The following is a 26,253-nucleotide window of genomic DNA, read 5'->3' on the forward strand; positions in this document are numbered from 1 at the left end:
CGTGGAACAAACCGTGTTTCCTTTATGGGTGCCGATGATTTGATATGATTCTCCTGCTTTTATTGGAGTCAGCTTAATTTATCCATATTGTTTAGTTTTTCTGTTTCAATTTATTCGCTCTTTTTCATTTTGTAATAAATAATATTTGGTTAAAATAAGGTGTTTCTAATTGAATCCGGGCCCCGCCCCAGCGTACTACTACACCCACTCTGTTTATTAGCTGCCTGGGGCTGGGGTTACAAACGTGAAAGAGTCCTGCAGGTTGGTTTGTGGACTTGAAGAAAGTGCTGGTCATGGGTTCAAATCCCACAGTCCAAAAAAACCTGCATGTGTAATTCAAAGTTTACTTTTGAACCATTTGCCAAATAGTTTTTCAAATTAGAGCTCTGAACAAAACAACTTGATGACAATTCGCCATTGTTTTATTTCACAAAATGCCTGTAATAAAATTGGACAAAGTCTCACCAGTTAAGTCAGTTCAACAGTTTACATACAATATTACATGTTGTATTTTCACAGCAGACTCCGGTTCGGCATTTTTTTCCCCACATGAAGTCGGTTTTAAACTCTGTTATTTGCTGAAAAGTTAAGACTGTAATCTCAGATAAAATTAAAGCAGACAAGCTTTGTTTGAAGAATTGTTTTTAATCAAACCAAAATGCTAAACATCAATAAGAAAAGCATAAACAGACTGCGACAATAACGACAGTCAAACAAAACCCACAGATCATGGTTTGAAAAAAAAAAAACCAAAACAAATCCGGCAGAGAAATTCAACTGGCACGTCCAGAAATTCTTTTCATCAAAGTAAACAAAAACACTTAAAACCTTGCACACGTTTGGTGAACAGTATGTGAAGCATGATTAAGTGGCTTCTGTTAAAAAAAAATAAAAATTAAAAGGCACATTTCAGTAGTTGGATGTGCTTGACTTCACATTTACAATAAACCAGTTCAGTGGAAAGACGGACATCTTTCTATCACGGGACTCGTTTGACTTGACTGAACAAAAGACCGACTTTTTAATTAAAAAATAAGAAATCATGAACCCAAACAGCCAAAAAGTCTAAATAAATTTCCAAGTATTTGAAACTGATTATAAGTATGAGAGGGGGAAAAAAAAAAAAGGTTTCAGAGACGTGAACATTTGTCCTTAAATTCTCTTTTCAGAAGCATTCGATGATCAAAACAAATCGAAATGAGAGCCGTCGCTTTCTGAGCTGGAGGAACAAATGCAGTCTGCAAAAGAAAAAAAACTAAACGAGTAAGACAACGTTTCACGTTTGTCATGGAAATGAGACGCCTCAAAAAAAAAAAAAAAGACGCAATGACAACGTTCCATTTTCAGCGGAAATTGTTGGTTTCAGGCTGAGCGTCTTTCCGTTTGGGACGACGTCGCCTCCCGCTGAGAAAAGTGCATCATTGAGTCTATAGTCTACCTCCGGTGGCGTCGCTACGATCTGGAAGAGGTTTATTCAATCTATGAAGACGTTCCAGAGGTTCTCTCACTGCATCAACTTGTAGAGGTTTGGAGCACGATGGCAAAAAGAAATGAAAGCTAAACCACGGCGGACATGCTCTCCGGTAAACAGTAGTGAGTGTCCGAAGGGGGGAACTCCCTCAGCGGTGGATCTTCTGACACGTGATGACGTACTCGGGGAAGGCCTGCGTGTCGTTGAAGATGATGAACATGGACGGGCTGGTGATGTCGTCGGTCACGCTGTCGTATCGGAGCGGGATGTCGCCCGTCTCCCTCAGCGGCGCCGTCTTCATGGAGTGGCAGCCTTTGGTGTAGTCCCCCGTCAGGACTTTGGACACGAACACGTACTTGTAGCCGTCGGCGTTGGGGGGGGAGTACTTATCCTGCACGGACAGAGACGAGTTGACGGCGAAGTAAACGCCCTGGCCGTAGAGGGTGGCTGCGTGGGGAGAGCACAAGAGAAGACACGAGAGCCGGCGGGTGAATCGATCAGGGGGCGTCAAACACATCCGCTTTACTATCGGGGCCACAAACAGTCCAATTTTATCTCGATTCGGCCAGACCGGTAAAATAGTGCCATAATAACCCTGAAATTTAAACTTTCAAACTTTGTTATGTCATGAAAATGTTGATATTTACAGAAACATAAACAATTACGAGTGAAAATGACTATAATTTTAACATTATGGGTGATTCGGGATGAAAACCGATATGGGAAAAGAGCAAAGGAAGCGATTTGGACCAAAAAATACAAACTATGATTTTTTTTTTTTTTTAAAGAAAAATTGGAGTTTAGATTCTCGATTTGTTTCCTCAATGCATTTAAAAATGACTGCAGCCATCAGCTATATCGTCAAAAGTGCAACTTTAGTGCTGTGATTGTCCTCGGAGTTAAAATGCGTATAAACAATCCCAAAATAAAAAGTAAACGAGGCTCCGTCAGTCAATACATTCCAGCTTCAACCAACAAGGAACGGCAGAACGGAACGGCAAAAATGCTGAAAAACTGTAGGAGGTGAAAAAAAAACAAACCAAAAAAACAACCCTAGAATTTGCAAAACAAAAATAATTTTTTACTATAAATTCGATAAATCATTTTTTTGTCCCAAGTAAAGTCGGTCTGTTTGTAAAACATTTAACTGTGATTGAGTTGAAAATTGCTCCTTGAAACGATGAAATGAAGCCATGTGTATCTTTTCTAGTTCTAACCCTGTTTGTGTTTGTGTTTGTGAATTCGGGACGCCAGATGTCAACATATACAGCCAATGGAAGGTGTGAGAGGCACTTTAATACATTCCCTCCAGCGTATTTCTTTAACGACGTACCGTTCTTTCCACAGAAGCTTCTGTTGAAGCCTTGGATGCAGATTTCTTTCACGCTGCTCTCACTGGTGCCGTGGTAAAGCGTCCGCTCGATCTCTGGGTAGGTGGCGCGCTGCGATATGCTCGCCTTCTTCAGCTTGTACTGATTGTACAGCAGGCGGTTCATGATCTTCTCCACCTGAGGACGAGACACACACACACACACCCGGGCGGAGTCTCAGCAAACAAGGTGCCCGAGGCTTGTGTTCTGGAGGCGTGGCGCTCCGCCCCTCTTCTCACCTGGATGATTCGGATTTTGCTGTGGTACTCGTGGATGGTGCGGTAGAAGTTCTTCACCACGTCCTGAAACTCGTCCGACTCCACGTCCACCTTGCAGGCCTCGGGCAGGTCGGAGAGCAGAGAGTAGTCTTCTTCTGGAAACCAAGGAGTCAGTTTTGGTTTAAATGATTGCGCACGCAGGTAGTTGTCCATAAATATCTAACAGTTCATTTGCATATAAGATGAGAGGGCTTCAGCTTATCTCTTCATAACCACATACTATGCCGTGTGTTTTACAACGTGATGATTTATATTGGAATAACGACAGAATGATGTTTGAATGGGGAAAAGCTGTGGAACCAAAGTCATTTTTAAATGAGTGACGGTAATACCGTAGGCCCAGGGGGAATGTGGGGAAGGTTAAAGGAATCACAATGTGGATGCCGCCAACTCCACTATCCAACACATCTGCAATCGATCGAGTGGGTTCAAGTGTTCCCTTTACTGGACGGCCAAGTCAAGGGAACAACTTCATCATGCGTTCATCTGCTGGATCCAAATCAGGGCCTCCAAGAGAACAGACCAGCTCGGACCTATCCATGATGGGTTGTTATCTTTGGGGGTTTCATAAACGGGAATGTCACTAAAATTCTTCTTACCTGGTACCTCCACATCGAGGCCCTTCACGTTCAGCAACTTCCTGGAGATTTTCACGGATTTCCCCGTGGCTTTGTTGCGTTCTTTCATCTTCTCAAAGTTGATGATGTGGAGCTCATTGTCGAGCAGAACGTCGACGTCGCACATCTTCTTCTTCCAGGCGTTCTCGATGTACACCGTCGCCTCCGGACAATAAGCCGGGGTGTCGGTGGAGACCGGGTCGTGCCACACCCACTGGATTGTTCTCAGGACTTCCTGGTCAGGCACAAAACTGGACAGCTCCTTCAACAGCTTCTTCACGTCCCACATTGCTCCAGACACAAAGTCCTTGAACCCGGAAACGGTGATTATGGTCCCCTGAACCTGAATGTCCACCGCGTGCTTCCTCTTGATTACCTGCAGACAGTTCCAGTGGTACTTGGACATCTTCCTGATGTTCCTGTCCTCCACCCTCTCGTCTACCTGCCTCTGGCTGACCTTCTTATTGAAGGCGATTTCCACCCTGGAGAGGTCGCTGTCATAGCCGGCGAAAGCCACCAGGCGGACGGTGTTGGCCGAGTCGATGGCCTCCTGCAGGGACATCTTGCGGATGTCCTTGTGGGTTGGGTCCAACCGGGGGTTCTTTTCAGCTCGGCCACAAAATATCTCGTCCTGGACCATGGTCTTGGACAGCTCCAGGGCTTTCTGCAGCTGCTGCTGCTCGTCGTCCTCGGGGGACCAGTTGCTGGATTCCAACGAGTACTGGATGGCTAAAGACAGTTGGGCTTCTTCTTCCAGATTGTCAAGCGGGAGCGACGCTCCATTCACGTTGTTCTGTTCACCGAGGGGCCGCGGAGCTTCTCCTGCCGCCCCTTCACCGTCCGTCCCTCCGTCCGTGAGGCTGCTCGGCTCGTCTGTGGTGTACAGGTCAACGCCGTCCAGGTCATCCAGGTCCAGCGGGGACGCCTCCACCCGTCGCTTTTCGTCCACTGCAGCGAGGACTTTCTTTGCATCGTCTAAAAGGACTGTGGAGAGGAAAAAAGCAACTGTTTGAAAATGGAACAAGAAAGGAAAGAAAATAATGAGAAAGAGAGAAGAGTCTACCTTGAGCTGAAGATCCACCAGTTGGGCTTTGGACTGAATCTGATTTCAGCGCAGAATCGTCCACGGAAACCCGGGGGAAGCTTTTGGGCAACATTCTCCACGCTCCGTTCGCAAAATCCTGGAAGGATGATCGCAATGCTGCTTTTAGCACAAAACCACTTCCAGGTCTCAGCAATGATCAGAACCTAACTTTGTTATTGTCCTATTGGAAAGTAGAGTTTTATGCTTCACTGAAAAAAAATAAAATAAAAGATCCATTTAAACAGGCAAAAACATTTTGAATTGCGATCACTAAATAAGTTAGCGATAAACAATACTATGTCCTCTTTTAATATTTGGCCACTGTATTAACATAAATAATAGAAGTTGATCATCAGTTTAAATAATATACCTCAGAAAACCGAGTGGAAATATCACCTTTCTGACTGTAAACTGAAGAAAAAAGAAACTGGAAAACATGATTCACAGTGTCTGATGATAGATAGAACGACAGACAGACTTTACTGTCATTCTGACAATTACATAAGAGACGCACTGAAATTTCGATGCAGGGTCAACGATAAAACAAACAAAAAGTACCGGAGATAAAGTAACTTAGAAATCCCTGGGATAAAATAAGGTGCCTAAAAATGCAGTGCAACAATATATAAGCTAGAACGGGAGCGGGTGGGCTGTCACATTCATCAGTATTTGGAACCTGGGCAACTGTAAAGTTGCTAAAGATGTATAAGCAAGAAGTATTTGGAATGAGTCCGATGACGCTGGTGAACTTTGGAAGCACAGATATGTTTTTTTTTTTTTTTTTCATAATGTGCAAGAAGACGATCAAGAAAGCCGTGAAGGATTCAAGGCGAGAGCTGCTGGTAAACTCGGCCTCCGGCGATACGGGACAACGCCTGGAGGACGACAACCCATCAGGAAGACCGACAACTGCTCGGCTTCCATTCGCTGCCTCACCTCATAATGCAAATGGTCCCAGGGAACGTGCTGCGTGCTGATGTACACCTGGAACTTGGCCTCCATCTCGTGCAGGATGCTCAGGCAGTCCTTGTGGTTGAGGTAGCGGGTCAGGCCCGGCGCGCTGACGGCGATGGTCTTGGTGCAGATGGAGGAGATCACGCCCTGCAGCACCTCCTCCGCCATCTGGCAGGCGACCGCCTGGCCGTGGAGCTGAGGAGGTGCAATAAGAAGACACTCAACGGAGGAGAACAGGGGGGTGGCTCCTCGGCCCGTCCAGCAACGGTCGCCAGGAATCCCCCAGATCGGCCTTCGTTGCAACTCCAATTACAATTGAACGAGACAAAGAAGGCTAATCGGAGGTTAAACAACAATTCACAGAAGGCTCCGGAACAATCTCTCTGAATTATAGACTGTGCAGTTAGATCTGGAAATGGAACAGGAAGTCTTTCTTCTTCAAGACATATCCTTTGGGAGACGCCTTATAGTCTGGAAAGTACGGCGAGCTCATTTTGAATTTGGTCGCGGAAACGTCTCTCACAAAACTTGGAAAAGGAACATCAGAAGATCGAAAAGGTAAAACGAACCAATTACAAACGACTGAAATGTGAGAAGAAATCCTTGTTTTTCGTGATCAAATGGATTCCATAAACCTGAGTATGACTGGAGGTTTACAAAGAAGACTTCCTTCAGTCGACATGAATGCCAATGAGCATGTCATCACTGCCTTCAGTGAATAAATGATGACATCAAAGACTTGAGCCGATGTTTCAATAGCATCTATGTACGGGGGGGAAATGTTTGGCATGCGAATGTGGAAGTGGTTCAGTTCTTTAGCTCCTCTGGAATCTACAAAGGTGTTGATGGACGTGTCATTTCCTGCTACACTTCTATTTGTTTTTGCCGTATTAAAGACGTTCTTGCAACATGCTTGAGATTTGGCACGTGAAAAAATGGTTGATTCTTAAATGAGAGAAAATATAAAGGTGGATATATATTAGGAGTACAGAGAAGAATCTATACGATGCATACGTAACATAAATGTTACTCCAACCGGAGAAGAAGCAGCTCAAACAGGAAGTCAAGTTAAGGTTTCCTGTACTTGCATGGCTGGCAAACACCCAGTCGATCAATCCATAAACTCTTTCTGAGGAATCGAAACCCAATCTGGGAAAATTCAAATATATATGTATTTTTTCTTACACTTTCCATGGAAAACACTAAACTATTGACACAAGTGTCTTAGTGATGCTTACAGCAGCTCTGCCGTAAAAAAATACATCTCTAAATATTAATAATTATTAAATATTTGCACATAGGTTGTTCTTATACCCGTGAAAATGTGAAGGAAAAAAATGCTTGAAACGTTCCTTAATCTATTAAAAAACAGAAAATAAAGACAATTCAATGACTCTTGAGATGCAGTTGCAGCTGAACGCCGATGGGCCTCTCACCTTCAGTCCACAGACGTCGCCGGCCTCCAGGGGCAGGATGGACACCTGGTTCATGTCGGCCAGCAGCTGGTGGCAGTGGATCTGGATGTACTTCAGCATGCCCAGCTCCATCGGGATGACCGTCTCCCTCTCCACGGGCGTGGTGAGGAACTGGAGGATCGCGGACTGCTTCTCCTCCTCCATTCCCTCCAGAGTCCAGCCGTCGAGACCCCCCCCTCGGTCCGAGACCGTCACGGAGCAGAGGCTCAGGCCTTCCAGGAACGCCGACCACTCTCTGCAGCCCAGCATGCACCCCTGCTCCGAGTCCAGGGGCATGCTGAAGTGGCACGCCTGGGATTTCAGGAAGCCGCAAGTCTGCTCGGCTTCGTCCCGGGAAAGGGACACTACCACCACGTCGGAGTCCGTCACAGAGTACAGGGCTGAGCAGCCTCTCCGTCTCATGGCTTCCACAAGCCGCTCTTGTACGTCTTTCTTTGCGAGGAACTGAGCCACGCCCGGCTGGAGGGTGACCTTTGTCTCAGCCATGCTGCCAATAAAATCCGAGACTTTTTGTTTGAGCTGCTCCACTCGTATTGGGTTGCTTCCTGTAATGTGCACGCCGTCGTCCTTCATCTGGACGATGGCGTTGGGGTTCGCCTTCTGCAGATCCGTCTGAAAGGTGCTGCACCGGAACAAAGCTCGCTTAAGCGGGTCGGCGATGGCAACCTGGCTCGTTATGATCTCCGTGGACTCGGTCTGGTACTGCATGGGCTCCTCCTCTTCTGCCTCGACATCTACCGGATGACTCGTCTGCATCTGGACGTCATTCCCAGAGGAATCCTGGCTCCCGCTTTCATGGCGAGGCTCGGCGGCTTGAAGGAAATCGAAGTATGGCTTGACCACCAGGTTGGCGCCGTCCAGTTTGTGTGGCAGCTCCAGCACAGCATCCACAGCTGCTCCAACACATGCACACACAGGCGTCAGTGACACAACCACGAGGCAGCGACAAGGATTCAAAGGGTTAAGCTTACATTCGTAGTTGGCGAAGGACACCTTGGCCGTAGCCTCCGACAACATGACGACCCCCTTCACTTCTTGGCCGCCGCCTCGGTTGCTCTCGAAGTACAGAGCCAGCAGGTCCAGAGCGGCTCCGGGATGCAGGTTCTCCACCAGGATGGAGTCGGTCTGCTCCATCTGTTCCAGAGAGACGTGCGCGCCGTCGAGGGCTCGCCGTGAGATGCTGGTGCTCACTTTCTGGAAGTCTGTGAAAGAGAGAACAACTCTGAAGTGACAATGGAGACAATGCTACGTTACAGTTTGTCTTGGAAACACGTTTCAGGAGTTGCCCGTTGCAGCGACGGTGGATGGATTTAACTGGAGACCGAGGCCTTGTTTTGAATCAAACGGAAACTTTTCATTGTGTTTCGGTGCGTTTACATGGCGACGGTGCTCGGAGTCATTGAAAACACAACTTTGTGAAAACTCTCTGGCTCTGCTACCGCTCATGTGCTTCAGTCAATTCATTACAAAAACAAACAACAGCACCAACTCCTAGTCTGGCAAGCGAACGACATCGTTTTCAGCGTTTCTGTCGTTTCCCTGCATCGTTTTCAAAATGTTGCTGAGTCAACGCAAAAGGAAAATGCAAAAATTTCACGTTTTCACTTGAAATGTTGTCACGTTAACGGGGCCTTATAGTCTCCACTCCTCCATCAGTGAAATAAAGACACCCGCCCTAGTTTTCCCTAGAACATCGTCACTGAGCAGAAACTCCGTCGGGGAAAAAACAACTTATTTTCTCTCCATATAGAGCAGATATGCCTCATTTATCCTCCCATCTGTCACTGAAATTAAGAGCCGAGACACTTTTTCCCCTTTCGCGTGCAGCAGGCCGCGTTCCTGCATGCATTTGCTCCACTCAAATACCAGATCGTCACACACGCTCACTATGTCTGTTTGTCACGTCGCCATAATAAGCATAAACACTCAGTTTTAATCGTCCAGTAAATTTCACCCTCAGCTGCTTCCCTCTCAGTGACCCGGAATCATTAGCTTGATTACTGGACGTCCCAGCATCTGTGGAAACCTAACAAACATAGATGGCGGACCTTTTGTGAAGGTGTGGCTGAGGTGGATGAGGATGAGGTCCCTCCCCGGTGCAGGCAGCAGCCGGTAGTCCTGCGTGTCGAGCCCAATCATGTTCTCCACGTAGAGCTCGATCATCTCGTTGCTGGTGCTGGGGTTGACGCCCCGCAGCAGCAGCCGGCGAGGGTCCTTGGCGGCAGGCCTGCGCACGAGGAACTCCACGTTGTGCACGACGTGGTGGCCTTTGGACAACACTCGGGCCGCGGCTGTCGGAGCGATCACAGCGCAAGAAGCACAAGAATTAGACTTTAAACTTACAAACTCACGCTCGCATCTTCTAGTTCTTGAGCTTGCCTTCTGCCTCCTCGAACACCAGCACCGCGCGGCCACCGCTCTTCTCTACAGAGACAATCGGACCTCCACCGGAGCGACGGTTGTTCTCAAAGTAGAGCAGCAGCAGCTCCTCGTCCAGCTCCCCCGACGGCGCATGCACCTCCACCGTCTTCTCCTCCAGGCTATCGGCGGACATCCTGCAAACAGATTTCACACCGTTCAAGAACAGAAACCTCTCAAACCCCTTGTAACAACCAATAATAATCCCAATAATCATAATTTTGGCCATTTTAAATGTAATTAAACCAATAATATAATTAGTTGAGCTAATAATATAATAATATATTAAGATTATTGGCTGGGTGTTAGATTAAATCATACTCTTTGGGGGGAAACTGTAATGTCATAATGCATTAATCCACAAACTTTTCTTTGGTGCAGCTCTTTAGCTTCTATGTTTTATGTTGAAGTTAAGTGCCAGTCCAATTATTTAAATTAAAAAGTAAAAATTGAATTGTTTTAACGTCTGTGCAAATAAGTGCATCCTCAAAGGACAAACACCTATCAGGAAAAATGCCATTAAGTTATAAATCATATCTCAGCAGATAAACAATGTTGATTAAATAAATAGTATAAAAAAAAAAACCCTCTAACAACCATAATTTAGACAGTGCTGCAGAAGAATCATTAAACACTGGACGTGATATTAAACTGTCCTTTGTCCCCATAGATGGTAATCACATGAGGTTTCCTGTTTGAGAGTGGCGTGGGAGCTGTGTCTCAGATATGGGAAAGGAGTACATTAAAAAGTAATTCCTTAAGAGTACAAGACAATGCAAGATTGAGACCAGAGCTGAGATATCAGTGAGGCTGTTATGAAAGATAGCGTCCTCATTGCTATCAAACTAGCCTCAAAGCCACGCTGTCAGGGTGCAAAAACATGCATAAACCAACAGCTGTAAGAGAAGGTTTTTGGATATTTCACTGTATTTTGCACCAAAAGGTTTCATTAAAATGTGTTTGGTCCCCCTGATTTAATACATGTAAACTGGCCAGTTTTATGACATGTTTTATCTGTTCTCCAAAGCTTTAGAACTCTTTAACCAACTTCAAGAGTTACATTTTCTTATTTTTGAGATTAGATTGTTTTCAAAACCTGTTTGTGAGTTTAGCGGGGCAATCCTTCTTCAAAGCTTTTCGTAGAAACCTATTGGACGTGTCGTGTTTCAAGGGCAATCCATGCTCTACAAAAAGCGGAAGAAAGTTCAGACAGTCGAGGGTCTGAGCGAACAAATGACGTCTTTCCTTCGCTGAGCTACTTCTGTCAGAATCGTCGGGGACGAAGTCTCTTCTGTTGTATGTCTGCCAACTTTTGTGTGAATGGTCAGGTTTGTCTCTGTTTATTTCTGCATTACGCTACAAGTCAGCGACGGGGCTGTGCGCTGCGCAAACACACGTCCCAGCTCGCTCATGAACGTATCAGTCATATATTAATATTGTTTGGAGTAGCGAGCCCCGTAGCAAGGAGCACGGATCGGAGTTCACGTGATGCACCTGAACGCCTCACTTGGGGCTGTCCGCTCCTGCAGTTAAAACTGGACCAAACATCACGGACCGGACACAAGCTTTCTCTATTATTATTATTGAAACAGTTCTGGGAACTGTGTTTCTGACAACATTTAAAGCGAGAAATTAGCCGTGCAATTGGAAAGCCTGCGGTGTCTGCCAGACGTTTGTAGTTTAACTTAAGGATGGTGCGTTCACGCACACAACAACAGTGTCTGTGGCCTACAAACAACTATCTCCAGTGTCCACGGACACCCTGGAACCTTCCACACTGCAGGAGCAGGTTTAATAAGCCGGCATAGAGGATATGAGTGAGTTAAAGAAGAGTTAAACTGATCAGAGAGGCTTGTGGTTTTATTTACCTGAAGTTAGCGCGGGGGGCGCGCGCCGTCCTCCTTCCCACCAGAAAGTGAAAGTAGAGCTAAAAAGCGTCAGATTGAGAGCTGGCACCTGAAGCTACAGCGACATGCTGTGTTTATACCGTGTTTCAGACTTTGACGGGGTGTCAAAGTGGGTGTCTAAAGGTGGAGTTCAGTTAAAAACAACTCACCTGTCACCCTCTGAACATTAGCCACTACCAGAGCTGGAGCGGAGCAGCACTTCCGTGTTGTGCTGCGCGCTCAACGTCAGGTGGCGTCATCACGACGTCCAGGGGAAACAGTGTCTCGAGCTCAACGTGGCAAACCTGCTTCAGTTTTTATCTGGAATATTATATATTTTGATATAAGCTGGAGGTAAACTTTATTTTGTTAAAAATTCCATTTACATACCAGTAAATTTGCAAAGTGAAACCTCAACCAAACTGTCTTCACGTTAAAATCCCACCTGGACGCAACTAAATTAAATACCGCACGAACTCTCAAGCTGTGAAAACCAGAGCCTTATGTGAACGATTTCATTTGATTTGTTAACTTTTTATTTGAATTTAAATTAAATTATACCTGCCTTTATGCCGTTATGTACTTCTTCAAGTTTCTTCCTCACCTCCAGCGCGTCTGTTATTGAACATGTTGTACTTTCAACTATGTAAATATAATTGTGTGTGTGTGTGTGTGTGTGTGTGTGTGTGTGTGTGTGTGTGTGTGTGTGTGTGTGTGTGTGTGTGTGTGTGTGTGTGTGTGTAGTATAATAGAATAGAATAGAATTTAACATAATATAATATAATATATCAGGGACACTGGTTTGCATTCTTTAACAAACCGTTGTGCTTATTGTTTTTCAATGTGTACAGAGAGCTGCACAGTATGTTTCTTTAGTGATTAGATAAGATGACTATCAAGTTTCTGGAACATTTTAAATGAGCAAACTGCACAAAAACTAAAAAAAAAAGTCAGTCCTACTCTTGTATCATTACATTATTGGCTGCAGTTATCACATTTTCAAAGTATTCCCTTATCATTAATGAATAATAGTATTTTAAATATGAACATAATAACTATTAATATTATTCTTTATATGGAGGTATATAAAAGCAACTCCACAAACAAAAGTACTGAATTACTGTACAACAGCTATCAACACTATGGCCATATATGTAAAAGTCATAGAACTGTAAACTAACGAAAAGAGATTTTACCTGAAGACTTCACCCGGGATAGTTGTTTCACTGTAGTGTGTGCCTCTCATAATATATTTTAGATATGAGTATAAGCAACATAATTCCTCCCGTCTGGTGTTTTGAACCAAACACTCGGTTGTTGGAGAGCTGACCTCTCCTCTCCTGTTGAGCCGGTCTGTCTCGGCATCATCTGCCTCATGAATACATCAACATCTGAGCAGACCCCATACAGTTCAGTGCGCTTTAAATCTCATTAACTTTCCATATCATTATTACAAGCTCATGCATAGATAATCAGCAGGCCAGGCTGAGCAGTTTAAAATTTTAATGTGACATGAAGATAAAACGCTGTGGGAAGAATCTGATTCCGTCTCACACTCTATAGAATATATGGCCACTGGTTAGTAGGAATGGATGTGGGTATTGTTTTGTTTTTATTTTAAATACTAGAGAAAATGAGCTGAAATAATGAGCTGCATAATGTAACAGCTATAGAAGTTATATCTATATCTATCTATCTATCTATCTATCTATCTATCTATCTATCTATCTATCTATCTATCTATATATAGATATATAGATATATATATCTATTTATAGATAGATAGATATATCTATATATAGATAGATAGATAGATATAAATATAGATATGTATATTTTGTATATTTTTCACCATAGGGTTTCACTAAAATTGGCTTTATGTTGAGATTGTAGTAATTCTCGGTACCTTCAATTTTCCCAGAAGAGAAGGTACATTCAAAGTACCCAGATGGTACTCAAGCACCAATTTGACAACAGAATCACCACGTTTTCCCTGTAATTCCCAACTTCTGTGCATCAAACCTGATGAGATTTATAACAAATAAAGTTAGTAATTGACCTTCATTGTGACCTTTAACAAAAAAGATTGAATCATTGGGCATTTAAAAAAAAATTGTAACACAGGTTAATCTGATCAGAAGAGCTTGTATTATAATAAATACTCAGATTTATAATAGAATTCTGTTTTGTTTTTTTATCTGGCTTTGCAAAGAAATTAATAATGCCTCAATATAATATTCTCAGTATTATTCAGATGGTTCAGTCATTCATAATGATGATAAAAAAACAATTTGTTATTTCAATTGTGAATAATAGTGTATTTTTCAAAAATGCAGTTAGTCATATATTATCAAACTGGCTCGTACAGGGTTATTTATTTTATTTGTGATCGATTAAGTCAGGATACAAAACAAATAGGAATCCCCTTCATGGAAATAAAGGATAAAATGTTGATGGTATTGCAGTGTTAAGTAAATATTCATTAATTACATTAAAATAAGAAGCAACCTGGGAAGAACAATGACAGAAAATGCTTTAAAGGATTTAAACTATAAACGTACATGTAGATTTTCCATTAAGCAACAGTGGAAGTTCTCTTAGTTGTACAATATTTGGTTTAGTAGTTTAGTTTGTCACATTGAATGAAAACATCAAACATGTCAAGAAACTAATGGTAACTGACGACACCGCAAAGTTTTAAGCCTTACATGCCGTTTAGAATTGAAATTGAAAAAAATAAAATAAAAAAAAGAACAATGTTTTCGTGGTTTAGTGGGCTGGACTGGAGCCTCTTGACCAGTTTCTGCCTGTAGGCCTTGTGTGTGGCACCCCTGTAGTACATTCTAATGACTGATTTTACAAATGTGACCCCAAATACACAGAAAAATAGAAATGATCCTGAGAGTTTATGTTGATTATTTAAATGAGGCGACCGCAGACACATCCTACCTGCCATACAGGGCTTCCACGTTGGCCTTCTGAGCCATCGAACGACTCGCAGCTGAGGGGGGGTACGTCGACGTCATCCCCTTCGAGACTGCCGAAGCGCCGAAGATGTCCATTTACCATCAATTAGCAGCAAGGAGTCTGCCATAAATAAAAACACTGAGCTCAAACGTTTCTCGGCGTCTCTGCAGGGGGAACAGCTGGAGCTTGGATTCCATCTCCTTATCCTTCATTATTCATCATCTGGTATGTTTATGTAATTCACTGAGGATCGCTTCAAAGCAGTGACCCCCAGAAACCTGCTGGCGTTCACAAGTTTTTTTTATTACAAAATTGTCAGGATCAGCAAGGAATGATGGGAAAGACGTTACACTAACAACCACATTAAACACGGGCAGTCGGGTGTACATCCCCTTGTGTATCAAGCCTGATCAACAGCTGTGGTTTTGACACAAATACATGTTAAAAGTGAGGATATCTCTTGCAAAGGTGTTAAACATCTGGACTTGCAATGACTGGGAACAATCAAATCTGATATTTCTGTCTGTGGAGCAACAATTAGCGGCTGAAATGTGATAGAAGAGGGATCCAAGTGTGGATGAAGTGCATTATGTTTTAATAATTAACCTTCTGTTCCTTCTCACGCACTCCAGCAAGAGGAGAGAGAGAAAAAAAAGAAAGAAGAAGAAGCGATCGACATGTACTGCATGGTGGGAGTCCACACACATCTGCATAACTGAATAATTCAAGTGTTCATTATCCGTCTCTCCCATACACATCCATGTCAGTCACCCAAACGGCCAACACAGTCAATGAATATCAAATCGTCCTTTACTTGTTGTCCCTGAAAGTGACTTTGTGGTGGGTTTGTTCTCCAAATGAATCCCCTCAGGTGGACGTGAAAGGAGCTCAGACACAGGGAGGCGACAGAGTGTTGTGACGTGTGAGCAGCTTTAGAGGTCTGAGGGTTATTGGCCAGGTCATGAAATGTTTGGTGCCCGTCGTTGTCCACTAGGTGGCAGTATTCCCTGTTGAACAAACCGCTCCGGTCTCTTTCAAGACAAGTGCTGCGTTTTGCCTTTGTCAGCCTGCTCTCGCATGGAGATGGAAAAGAAGATCCAAGATGCTGGGAAACCGTTTGGGTTCAAGGCACCTGGAGAAAACTGCTAAGAAACCATCCTCCAGAGATGGAAGATTAATTCTCAAAGCATTTGGGGACGAGGTGGAAACGAGTCGGTGGAAGTGCTTCTGGGGTTCAGTTGAATGCGGCAAACAAACACCTGTTAGTCTGAAGAAAAGTATTTCTGCTTTCTTGGTTTCAGGTGAGTAACATACCGTGGACATGTTTCCGCTGTGGCGGAGGAGGAGAGAATTCACACAGAACCAAACACAGAATATCTAGTGAGTCAGTCTTGTAGTTTAGTTGGTGGTTTATTCAACGAGACGCAAACGATGGAAAGAAAGCTGTGTCATTGTCCTGATGGTTCCTGTTGTGTTGGCTGGTCTGGTGAGAACCGTGTGTCCTCCCCGTACTGGTACGTTCCGCTTCCTGTGACTAATGCCCTCTAATGCCCTCTTATGCCCTCTAATGCCCTCTTATGCCCTCTGATGCCCTCTTATGCCCTCTTATGCCCTCTAATGCCTTCTAATGCCCTCTAATGCTCTCTGATGCCCTCTAATGCCTTCTAAAGCCCCCTAATGCCCTCTAATGCCCTCTGATGCCCTCTAATGCCCTCTTATGCCCTCTAATGCCTTCTAATGCCCTCTAATGCTCTCTGATGCCCTCTAATGCCTTCTAAAGCCCCCTAATGCCCTCTTATGCCCTCCAACGCCCTCTAACCCCCACGACACGCTGTGATCTCGCTTCACGGGGCTCGTCTCTGAGTCGGATGGTTGCTGGTTCGATTCCCCATCTCCCCGTCCACATGCCGAAGTGTCCCCGAGCAAGACACCAAGCCCCAAATTGCCCCCAATGGACGGATTGAGCACCTTGCAAAGCAGCAACCTCCACTGGTGTTGTGAATGGGTGAATGTGATGAATAGCCCTTTGGGGGCTGCTCATGCGGTGGAAAAGCGCGATATGAGAGAAATCCTTTCTTTTTCTTATCTCTACTGCTTCCGTGATCCAACACTTGTGGCAGGCCTCTTCAGTCTGGATGACTCTGGCTTTGTCCCAGTCTCATGATTGGGTTCTCTCTTTCGCGGTGGTCCGATGTGGCTGATGCGAGGTTTTCGTGTGAGCCTTTCTCTTATGTTGCTCGTTTGTCATTTGGTTATCTACTCCTCGGGCTGGTTTTCACATTCATTGTTTGTCATCTGTTGAATCGTTTTCCCGTTTCTCCGATGTATGACTTGTTCAATTTGTTTTCCGGTTGGATTTTGACCCAACTAGTTGTCTGGTCTTACCGGTTGTGTAGATGTACTTTTTCCACGATTGTTGTTCTGCGTTCAGTCACCAATCTGATGTTCGGCAGAGTCACCGTCCCCTTGATTAGGCAGTTGGACTTTTTTCTGATGAAGACTGAAGAATCCAGTCGAAACATGTCAAAGGTATCTTGTAAAAAAAAACCTACTTCCCTGTAGAGAAGAAAGCAAAACACTGACGAACAAGCTGAATGCATGATGCAGGGCTCAACTGTGTTTACCATGCATATGTTTTTACATCAAAACCAGCAGTTCTGGTACAATAGTGTGCGTTGCGCCTCCTCTGGGGGGCGCCAGAGAGCTTCAAACATCAGCAGGAGAAATCTAGGGATCCAGGGATTTTTTTTTCCTTTTAATATTTGAGCAGAAATCCACAGAAGTGGGAAAAATTAGAAGATAAAACAATGATTTATTTCGTTAAAACACACATATCCATATGGATGTTATCTTCTCAAGTAAAAAAAAAAAAGATCAGAAATGTCATCAACCAATCAAAAATGACCACTTGGTGTGAGAGTTGAGGGGCCGCGATATGGTTCAGACTCTCGATCCTCTCAAATATTAGAATTGACTCACTAAACACACAGCAGGAACTAATAAACCCACTGATGATAAAATAAAATACACAGTGCAATAGATGGCAAAATCCCGTCTTGAAAACTTCCATTAAAGGCACTTAAACGTCCCGAGTCTCTGTTAGAATTGCAGGTCACGACGTACGTTGGAAAAAAACAACAACCCCCAACCCCATACAGTACACCATGGATTTCAGCGATAAGGCACCCCTGTGTCGTGTGTCAGCGGTGAGTGATGAAGAGCCGTGCGTTTGCGCTGCACCTCCAGCATTAAAAACCCGTCTGTCACTTTTTTCATCACACTGAACAATCGATCGCGTTGCTCAAACACAACTTTTATTACACACGCCTCGCAGCAGGTCTCTGGAAGAGTCCCCCAGGCCAAAGCAACCAAACTTCTCCCAAATTGCAGTTTTTCTTTTCAGGTGTCTTTGTTTTTCTTTTTTCTTTTTCTTTAACAGTGACGTTTTCGCATACAAGCCGGGTTCACCGGAGATTCTCCATTTTCAAATAGCTAAAAGCTAATAATTGCTATATTTTCTACTTGGCAAGCGCATATAAAATAAATACGATATCTACTTTTGGTGAGTAGCGAAGCTGTTCGGTTCGAAAAAACAAAACAACTTGGTTTGGTTGAAGCTCAGCTAGTCGTTACTGATTTAGAGCACATTTGTGTCGTTTCACTGCAAAAAAACAACAAAAACAGCAGCACTAACTCGTGGCCCCGGGTTCTGCCATTTCCATGGAAACGGAGACGATTTCCAAAACGTTGCAGTTTAAACGCGAAACTTTCCTGAAGTGAAAAAGCAAAAAGCGACGCGTCATCAAGCTAAAATGAACAAACATGAAGCTGTTTACTTAGGTTTAGCCACTCGACTGCTTAGACATATCTAAGTAAACATTTTATTTCAAAACCCACCTGACACCTCCTTCTATCTCATTATTTTTTATGGGTTTAGTAGAAATGAAACGCTAAAGGACACTCAACGTTCGACATGCACAAAGCTTTCCATTCCTTCTCTGCATTCATTTCATCTGTATTTCTGTCCGTTTCCAAGAGGTTTACCAACACGACCCAATGGCGCAGCACCACCAGTAACCACAGGGGGGGTAGTGTTGAGATGAGAAGTGAAACTTCGGAACGTTTCCGGCAGAAAACTGCATCCGATTGTGCGTCTTTCTCAGAAACGGACCTAATTTCATCGCTACCGTGGTTATTAACTTTCGATTTTTCCATATAATAATGACCCACGATCTTCTTCTTGCCGGTATGGTGATTTAGTGACGTAGGCCGACCTACTGGACAACAGGTTCAACCCAACAGCGACTGTGCAGATGGACTGAAAGTGTTAATATCTGCTGCTTTTGGCATGACACAAGGAGTCTTCATTCAACCATCCAACAAACAAATCCACAAATATAATGTTAAATAAATGCTAAGCAAGTATAAGGAAAACTGTCCTCTTTTGCCTTTAAACATCCCTAGAGAGATTTATTTAATAACAAAAAAAACCATTCAATTGTATTTCAAACAATGTATGTTTAAAGTAACTGGTCGTTTGAAGAGAATATTATTGTAATCTGTCATTAGGTAATCCAAAGTGCTGTTTGAAGAGCAGATATTTTTCATTATTAGGATTGAGGCTTTTTTAAAAAAAATTTTAACCATATTACTACACAAAAAAAAAGTTATATATATTTATATATAATTGGAATTAAATATAATTTAATTCCAGAAATTCTAAGGGATTTCTGCAACATCAGTTGCGGAAGACATATTATATTATTATCAGGATTTTATTGGGAATATTAACAGAAGAGGAAATCTATCAAATTTCTGATGTATCCTCCATACTACTGAATATTCTGTCCATAAAGAGGAGGCGTACTTTGAATCTATTCAAATTGCCACTTTGTATGAACTTCCAGTATCAATCTAGCATCCCGAGCCATGAGATATTTTTTTTTTTTATGGAAATAGACATCAGGTCACCCGATGCAAATCCTGTTAAAACACTCACAGCGACTGGCGAAGCTAACAAGATAGCGCTTTAGCATCTCCGTGTGTTAACGTGCGAACGTCAGTACAGCAAAACGTCAACAGAGAATGTCACATGTTTATCTATTTAGTTCGAGGAATTTAAACCGGAGATGGGAGCGACATGGAAATTGCCGGATCTCTTTCGTGGATCGTTCATTTCAGCACCAAAACTTTAAAAGCCTCGACCGTCAAACGCAATGGCGCTAATCGTGAAAGATCATTAAACACTCATGTTAAAATCTTCTGGGACCAGGATTCCCTAAAGAAAAAAACCAAAAAACTAAACAAAAAAAACCCACAAGTATTTTAGTAGTTGTGATCGACCAACAGAGCCAAAATCCCTGAGGCATTCTCATTCAAATCAATGTGTGCTGGGAAATTATGGCTTATGTCTGCACTATTTGTAAAAAGAAAGAAAAGAGAAACCCCTAACTTTAGCCCTGGGTTATTCTATAAATGTCATGTTGTAATAAAAGATATTCTTTCGGGCCTGATTTGGGTGTGATTTTAAGCGTCCCTTTGGCCTCGTCAAACTCCTATTTCACAGCTGCAATCAGACAAAGCAGGAGGGAAGTAGCCGAGTACCGCGGGTACTTTATGCCTGAATCGGTCAGTGTGATGAAAAAAATAAAATAAAATAGAAGGCTGAAACTGTCTCGCATTTTCTAGCAGTATAATAAAGAATAAATCCTCGCTCGCTGCAGCATCAATGATATCCAGATTGCAGTTGATGGGGCTTTTCTTCCTGTTTCTCAGTTTGGAGTAACGGCGGCTCTTCAAGCACGAACGACGACAACGATCAATCCTGTTTCCGTACATCAGCGGGGTAATTATGGCACTTTGTTTGACTTGCTGCTGTCAGCAGAGCTCGTTTCGGGACAATAACCGAACAAATGGCGTCAGGTGGCCGCCATTCTTCTCATTGTCCCATTCCAAACACGCACACACACACGCGCACACACACACACACACTTGTGAGCTTTCTTTAGCGAGCGTGTTGTTGGACGTCTTTTTCTCCCGCCTGGATTTGCGTCGCGTTTAACGACTCGTGAAGAGTGACCGGGCTGCTTTTGTCTGGCTCATCGGGACTCACAAAAGATCCGTCGGTTCGACGAAAAGACCAAAAAACTAAAATGAGCAAACAGGATATCGGACGGACCGGAGCGGCGTGACGAAAGCGTCTTTGGAGAATCATGGGTAAAACACGCACAGGTAAAACCCCGCGCTTCAAGAGCGCGCGCTCGCCATCATCTGCCTTTAAACATCTGGATTTTGTGCTTGTCCGCCAGCAGCAGGGTGACGTTGTATTCGTAGTCCCCGTCGTGGACGCCCGTGTGCCTGAAGGCCCCGGCCAGGTGGTTCTCCTCCCAGTAGTGGTGCCAGTTGCCGTACTGGTCGGCGCCGAATCCGAACACGCTGACCTGAGACGGGCGAGAGCAAACGGGGTGAGAAAACGCCCGGTGCTGAGGAGCGCGAGCGATTCGTCTCGTGCTTCCTGTTAGAACGGCGGGGGGGGTTTACCTCGTCACAGATGTGGACGGCGAGCAGCAGGCTGAGGAATCCGGTGGAGGGATATCGTCCGTGACTCTCGAGCCAAGACTCGTACACGTATTTGAAAAAGGCTGGACTGTAAATCAGCACCTGCGGAGCAATCGAAGGAATGTTTGTTTTTTTTTGTTGCGAGAAAAATGATCTGCAGCTTCACACCCAGTTGATTTAACAGGTTCGTGTTGAGGAGTGTGCTTTTTCAGCGCCGTGGCTCTGGGCTCCGGTTTGAAACGGAGGAGAATCTTTACAGGGCGCCGGTGCCAAGTGGACGATGGCGCCGACTGAAACGCATTCGCATCAAACGGCCGTTCTGGCCGGCGAGAACACTTCAGGGTTATGCCCGGGCCGTTTCATGGAAAATTAACTCTCCTAAATGATCGCACTTTGGAGAAAAGGAAATACGATTCATGTGCCACTTCACCTTGAGCCCACACAATGTGTTTTCCTCCTGAATATCACAAAATCGACCGTCCCGAAAGGCCACGGCCAGAAATCCCTGCTCTCCACATAGCAATTAGGCAGCTTGATAAATGAGATGGAACTGGGTCAAACTTTTGTTTGCTATTTATTTTACCTCGAACAATTGACATATTGCCCTTTCAGGACTCCAGACCTTCGTCTGGAAATGTTGAGCTCATAACCCGGATCTGTTTGGCCTCCAGCTGGTTATTTGGTTCATTTGCTCGATCTGTTACCCAACACTGACACCTTGTGGTCTCTTGAGGGAAACGTTTCAGTTTGTATAATAGAACCGGTGGGAGAAAAGTCGCGGCAATGTAGCTCCTTTCTTTTCATTGAAATCTGAAGCAGCGTCTGAAAGTTGCTTATTTAATGTGCATTAGCGCCAACAGGATGTGCGATTCGGGTTTCGGTGATGTTTAAAGTGTTTATGTTGATTCGAGTGCTACAAAGGCTAAGCTAAAGCTATCATTGCTAAGATGTCAATAATATTTTTACATGTTGCTGTTTGGAGTATTACTAATAGTTTGATTTTTCTCAGATTAAAACCAAGGTAAAACCGCCGACTGGAGTTATTTGGGGATCTGTTTAGCTGGATGGATTCAGCAGTCGCTCAGGAGGATTTTAACGCCGCGCCGTGCTACATGCTACATGCTTCATGCTAAAGCTCACACACACCAGAGATGGGAAGCATGACTGGTACACTGATCAGCAGCGAGCTCGGTCCCTCGGTATCCAGTCCACACAGTGCTTCGATAGAGGTACTGTAAACGCACAAATCATTTGTGCAAGTTGTCTAAATTCGACTTAAATGCTTTTAAGTACTCGGTATTGGCAAGTAGCTAAAGGTTAGTACTCATACATGTACTCGTCCTTTAAAAAAGTGGTATTGGTGCATCCCTACCAATTACCTAACAGATGGATTCAACCTTTACCTCCTTGAACAGAATTGGTCTTTTCCTCCCACTTTTGTACAAAACGATCAGATTTTAACAAGCTAGAAATAGATAAGGGAAGGTCTATCACCCCTTAAAGGAACGACACCCCAAACGTTGTCACACAAAAGGTACTTTAAAGAAGCTTGTTTTCCATCATGGAGGTAAAAACGCTGGTATTCTGTAACTGCTGCCGTCCCAGGTCCTTCCGTCGTTGGTGGCATATGGAAGCAGAAATGTGTTGGAAAGGTCGGTCAGTGTTGTGATGTGATTTCTAAACGACATGATGGTTCACTTGAGGTGGAAAAACCTGCATTAACCTCAATTAAATAAACAGTCAAATGTAGCTTTATTCTTGTTCTGCCTTGAAGCACACGGGATTTAGTCAACGCAGCTTCGGTTGTCAAGGTGGCAAGGATGAAGCCATTTAGTCTGTTCATATCAAATGTTCATGTAGGCATTGATGAAGATTAAACGCCACAGTAAAGAACTGCTGATATTTTCACCTATATTACCGGTTATGGCTGTATGTTTTTGTTTTATTTTGCAATGAAGCCTTTTCAGCCATTTCACTGGTTTTGAGCCTTTTTAGTCTTTTTATAATTTTTTTTTTTTAATTAACCATTTTAGATCTGTTTGATTTTTTTTTACCTTTTGAGATTTATTTAATTTGTCTTTTTGAGGACTTTAACCGCTTCCTCTACAATAAAAACAACATGTTGCAGTATTTTAGGCCCCGTTTACACGACGCTTCAAGAGAAAATGCATAATTTTTGTGTTTTCCTTCCAGAAACATTTTGCCTTTACACAGCAGCATTTTCAAAAATGACGTCCGTTTACACGAAAACGGTAGAAATGCTGAACACTATGTAGTTAGCCTGCCAGGCCACAAGTTGCCGCTGTCGGTTGCCTTTGTAATGAAACGTTGGATTGCTATTGTGGGAGATTCTCACCTGTAAAACTACCAAGTCCCGGGAGAATATGGAGTGGGAGTTTCCCGATTACACTTAAAAATGTTGTCATGAAAACGGGGCTTTAGGCTTTGCGTGCTCCATTTAAAAGGTTGTGGGTTCAAGTCTGGTTTTAGTTCAAAAACATGTATGGGAGATAATTGGTGACTGTAATTTACAGTGTATGGGTGCGTCTCTACGGTAGATATCGTAATAATATAGATAATAATAACAACTCAAACCACGGGATAAATAAACAGAATGTTATATCAACATAAAAAAAAAAAAGATTTTTCACTTTATTGTGTCTTTATACAGGAACTCACCTTATCTTTGTTTGCCTTTATCCTGGCTGTGACGGGTATATATGTTCTGCAACACAAGAAAGAAACAAGAAGAAGCTTAAAATAGTGTCTGCAAATCATTCAAAATAACCTGAAATGTTTTGGCTGCATGCAGCTCCGCATCCCCGCGCATGACGCTAATCACAGTTGACTCATGTCGACTGGAAATAAAGGAAATGAAGAGTTGTCGTTCCTCATTACACCTTCGGTGGGTAAAGCACGAGCCGTCACCCGTTACGGTAACATATGCTCACTGTCGTCTCCTCCGCAACCATCCATCACCGACACGGGGGTTTTAAAAATAGTTTGCACGTGGAGATTGTCTCGGTGGAGGCAGCGTAACATGCAAAAATGTACTTCTTTCATGGTAAAACAAACGTCAATTTGAAGGTAAATTCGTGCAGGCCGTGCTGATAAGGGGACGGCGGTGACTGATGAGGAGTAATTATATGGCAGGATACAAACCAGACAAATGTGACTAATTAAAGAAAGCTCTATCAAGGCTATTGCCTCTGCAGCATTAAGTCTCATTAGAATTCGCGGGGCGCGCCGGGTGCTTTAATTCAGTTTGTGTTGAAGCGATATGAAAATGACCTCATGTCACACGAAGCAGTGCAGTGGAAACCAAAACTTGGCGGTTTTTATTTCGATGCGAGGCGTAGTGGGAAACACTGCTGCCTCACAGCGATAAAAGCCCCAGATCGAGTCCAGGTTGTGGGAAGTTTTCACTGTCTAGTCCCCCGTAAAAAAAACAATCTAGGAGTTAATGCCATTAAAACATTGAAGTATTTCAGAGACACCGAACATAACATTCCAGTAGATTGTACTTGTGTAAACAGGTTCTAAAGCATGAAAAACTATAATTTGAAGGCTCCCGTTGACGTGCGATGTCACCCATGATGTTATTCGTAATAAACCACCTTCAAAACAAGTCAAAGCGTTTGTTCAAGCATGCAGCAAGTGAGTTTCGAGTTACAGTGGATACATTAGAGAAGTGATGAGTCAGTCGCTTGAACGGCCCTTTTTAAGTGATCAATGACAACCGGCGCGCAGTCGCGAGCCGCTCGTAAGTGCGAATGACATCCGTGATGTTCCCAAACGAGCCAAGTACTTAAGATCCGGGTCCCTTCGAAGAGCCATAAATCCCATCTCTTAAGCTATATACCCTGCAAAAACAATGACGTACGTTTGCTTTCTCAAGCCGACACGTCGCAGGTTCTGGCCAGAACCTGTAATAAATTACGAGGAACTGAGGCGCAGAACGCCTCGTGGAGGAAATGTGAAATTTGAAAGTGATGGGGGCGGCATGTGACCCGAGAGCTGCTGTGTCTGCACATGTCAGCTTCCACCGCAGAGCAGGAGGTCTGTCAGCGTTTCAGCTCCTGTGTGGGGTTTCCTCTGCAGCTCTTTGCATAGACTTAAAGGACAATGATTCAAAGTCAGAGCTGGAGGTGACACAGAGGACATTTAAAACAGCTGAAACAGCTAAGGCCCACTTTACGTGTTGGTTTTTTTTTGTTTTAGAAAAGTGTCGTGTTTACTCTGTAATATTTTGAAAACGATGTCAATTTACACGAATACAGCAAAAAAAACCAAAAAAAAAACCCAACAACATTCAAAACAATGCATTTAGCACGACAGGCCACAAGTTAGCACTGTTGGTTGTTTTTATCATGGAACCACACGCACACACGCACACAAAGAACTCTACACAAGAAACATTAACAATGTGCAGTACGCCGACCTTCGTATGGACAGGCGACCATGCTGGATTGTTATTAGGGTGACTGTCAAAATAAAACCACCAAGTCCCAAGAGAACATGGACTCCGGAGGCAAACGTTATTATTGTCCTTCAACTGAGCATGTGCAGAAGGACTGTTTACGACAGTCGTGGTACGCATGCACAGTGGCAGCGTTTCAGGAAAGTTGTGTTTCCCCCCCCCCGTTTCCATGGAGACAGAATCTGACAATTTTAGAAAAGTTGTGTTTTCCCCGGTTCCGCTGGAGATGGAGATGGAGCCGGACCCAGAGAGTTTTCAAACACTTGGGCTTCACCAATTTCCATTGAGACGGAGTCGGTGAATTTTCATAAAGTTGCATTTTCAGTGTCTCTGAGCACCGTTTTCGTGTAAACAAACACCCAAACTGCTAGAGCATTCCATTTTCACCTGAAAAGGCGGCCTAAACAAGGTTAATGAAGGTAAAACAACTAATATGGTTTAAGAAGACGAACTTCACCACTAAAAATGACTTTCGCGGTACAAAAGGGCCTTCAAGTTCCCCTCCAACGCCTCAATATCCACCAGTGTCTGTACATCTGTTGTTTTTTTTACTAAGAAGAGTAAACATCGTGTTTGTGCTCGGTCCAGGCGGCCCCCTCTTTCCCGTCGAGCACCACTTTATTAACGAGACGATAAAGTCTGGGAAAACGGAGCGCGGCTCTCACGGCCGAAGATGTACAGGCAGTTGGGCTAAT

At 43.8% G+C, this 26,253-nt stretch overlaps 2 protein-coding genes across 5 annotated transcripts in view; both read right to left on the reverse strand.

Annotated features, from left to right (window-relative positions):
• Positions 1–402: 402 nt before the first annotated feature.
• parp10 (poly(ADP-ribose) polymerase family member 10) lies at positions 403–11,782 on the reverse strand. 4 transcript variants are annotated; one of them, XM_080485214.1, is made up of 11 exons: positions 11,536–11,782; positions 9,629–9,804; positions 9,298–9,540; positions 8,221–8,451; positions 7,211–8,142; positions 5,757–5,969; positions 4,800–4,917; positions 3,719–4,720; positions 3,081–3,211; positions 2,805–2,979; positions 403–1,918 (listed from the first exon to the last, which is right to left on the reverse strand). In XM_080485214.1, exons 2-11 carry the CDS (start codon positions 9,801–9,803, stop codon positions 1,620–1,622), a joined length of 3,519 nt encoding a protein of 1,172 aa, XP_080341340.1. In that variant the 5' UTR covers position 9,804; positions 11,536–11,782; the 3' UTR covers positions 403–1,619. The 4 variants fall into 4 exon arrangements, with proteins under 4 accessions (XP_080341340.1, XP_080341337.1, XP_080341338.1 ...); XM_080485211.1 differs by having other exon boundaries at positions 3,081–3,214; XM_080485212.1 differs by having other exon boundaries at positions 3,081–3,214; positions 11,724–11,779.
• Positions 11,783–20,786: 9,004 nt separating this feature from the next.
• The window catches only part of st3gal1 (ST3 beta-galactoside alpha-2,3-sialyltransferase 1), a gene marked incomplete at both ends in the record, with an annotated part of 35,321 nt that continues 29,854 nt past the window's right edge, over positions 20,787–26,253 (reverse strand). Inside the window, 3 exons of the mRNA XM_080485218.1 lie at positions 20,787–20,960; positions 21,061–21,180; positions 23,758–23,803. Coding sequence (XP_080341344.1) covers positions 20,787–20,960; positions 21,061–21,180; positions 23,758–23,803 — 340 coding nt within the window. The remainder of the gene's footprint in view (positions 20,961–21,060; positions 21,181–23,757; positions 23,804–26,253) is intronic.

The sequence above is a fragment of the Lipophrys pholis genome (assembly GCF_963383615.2).
Source record: "Lipophrys pholis genome assembly, chromosome: 17".
In the NCBI taxonomy this organism is placed as follows: Eukaryota; Metazoa; Chordata; class Actinopteri; order Blenniiformes; family Blenniidae; genus Lipophrys; species Lipophrys pholis.

What these genes read in the sequence shown, in the direction of transcription:
- parp10 (XM_080485211.1), bottom strand. Translation starts at nt 9,803, where the DNA reads ATGTCCGCCGATAGCCTGGAGGAGAAGACGGTGGAGGTGCATGCGCCG. An exon ending in GGTGTTCGAGGAGGCAGAAG is followed by an intron (nt 9,541 to 9,628) that starts GCAAGCTCAAGA and finishes TCGCTCCGACAG; the next exon opens with CCGCGGCCCGAGTGTTGTCC. An exon ending in CCTCGATGTGGAGGTACCAG is followed by an intron (nt 3,215 to 3,718) that starts GTAAGAAGAATT and finishes CTTGGTTTCCAG; the next exon opens with AAGAAGACTACTCTCTGCTC.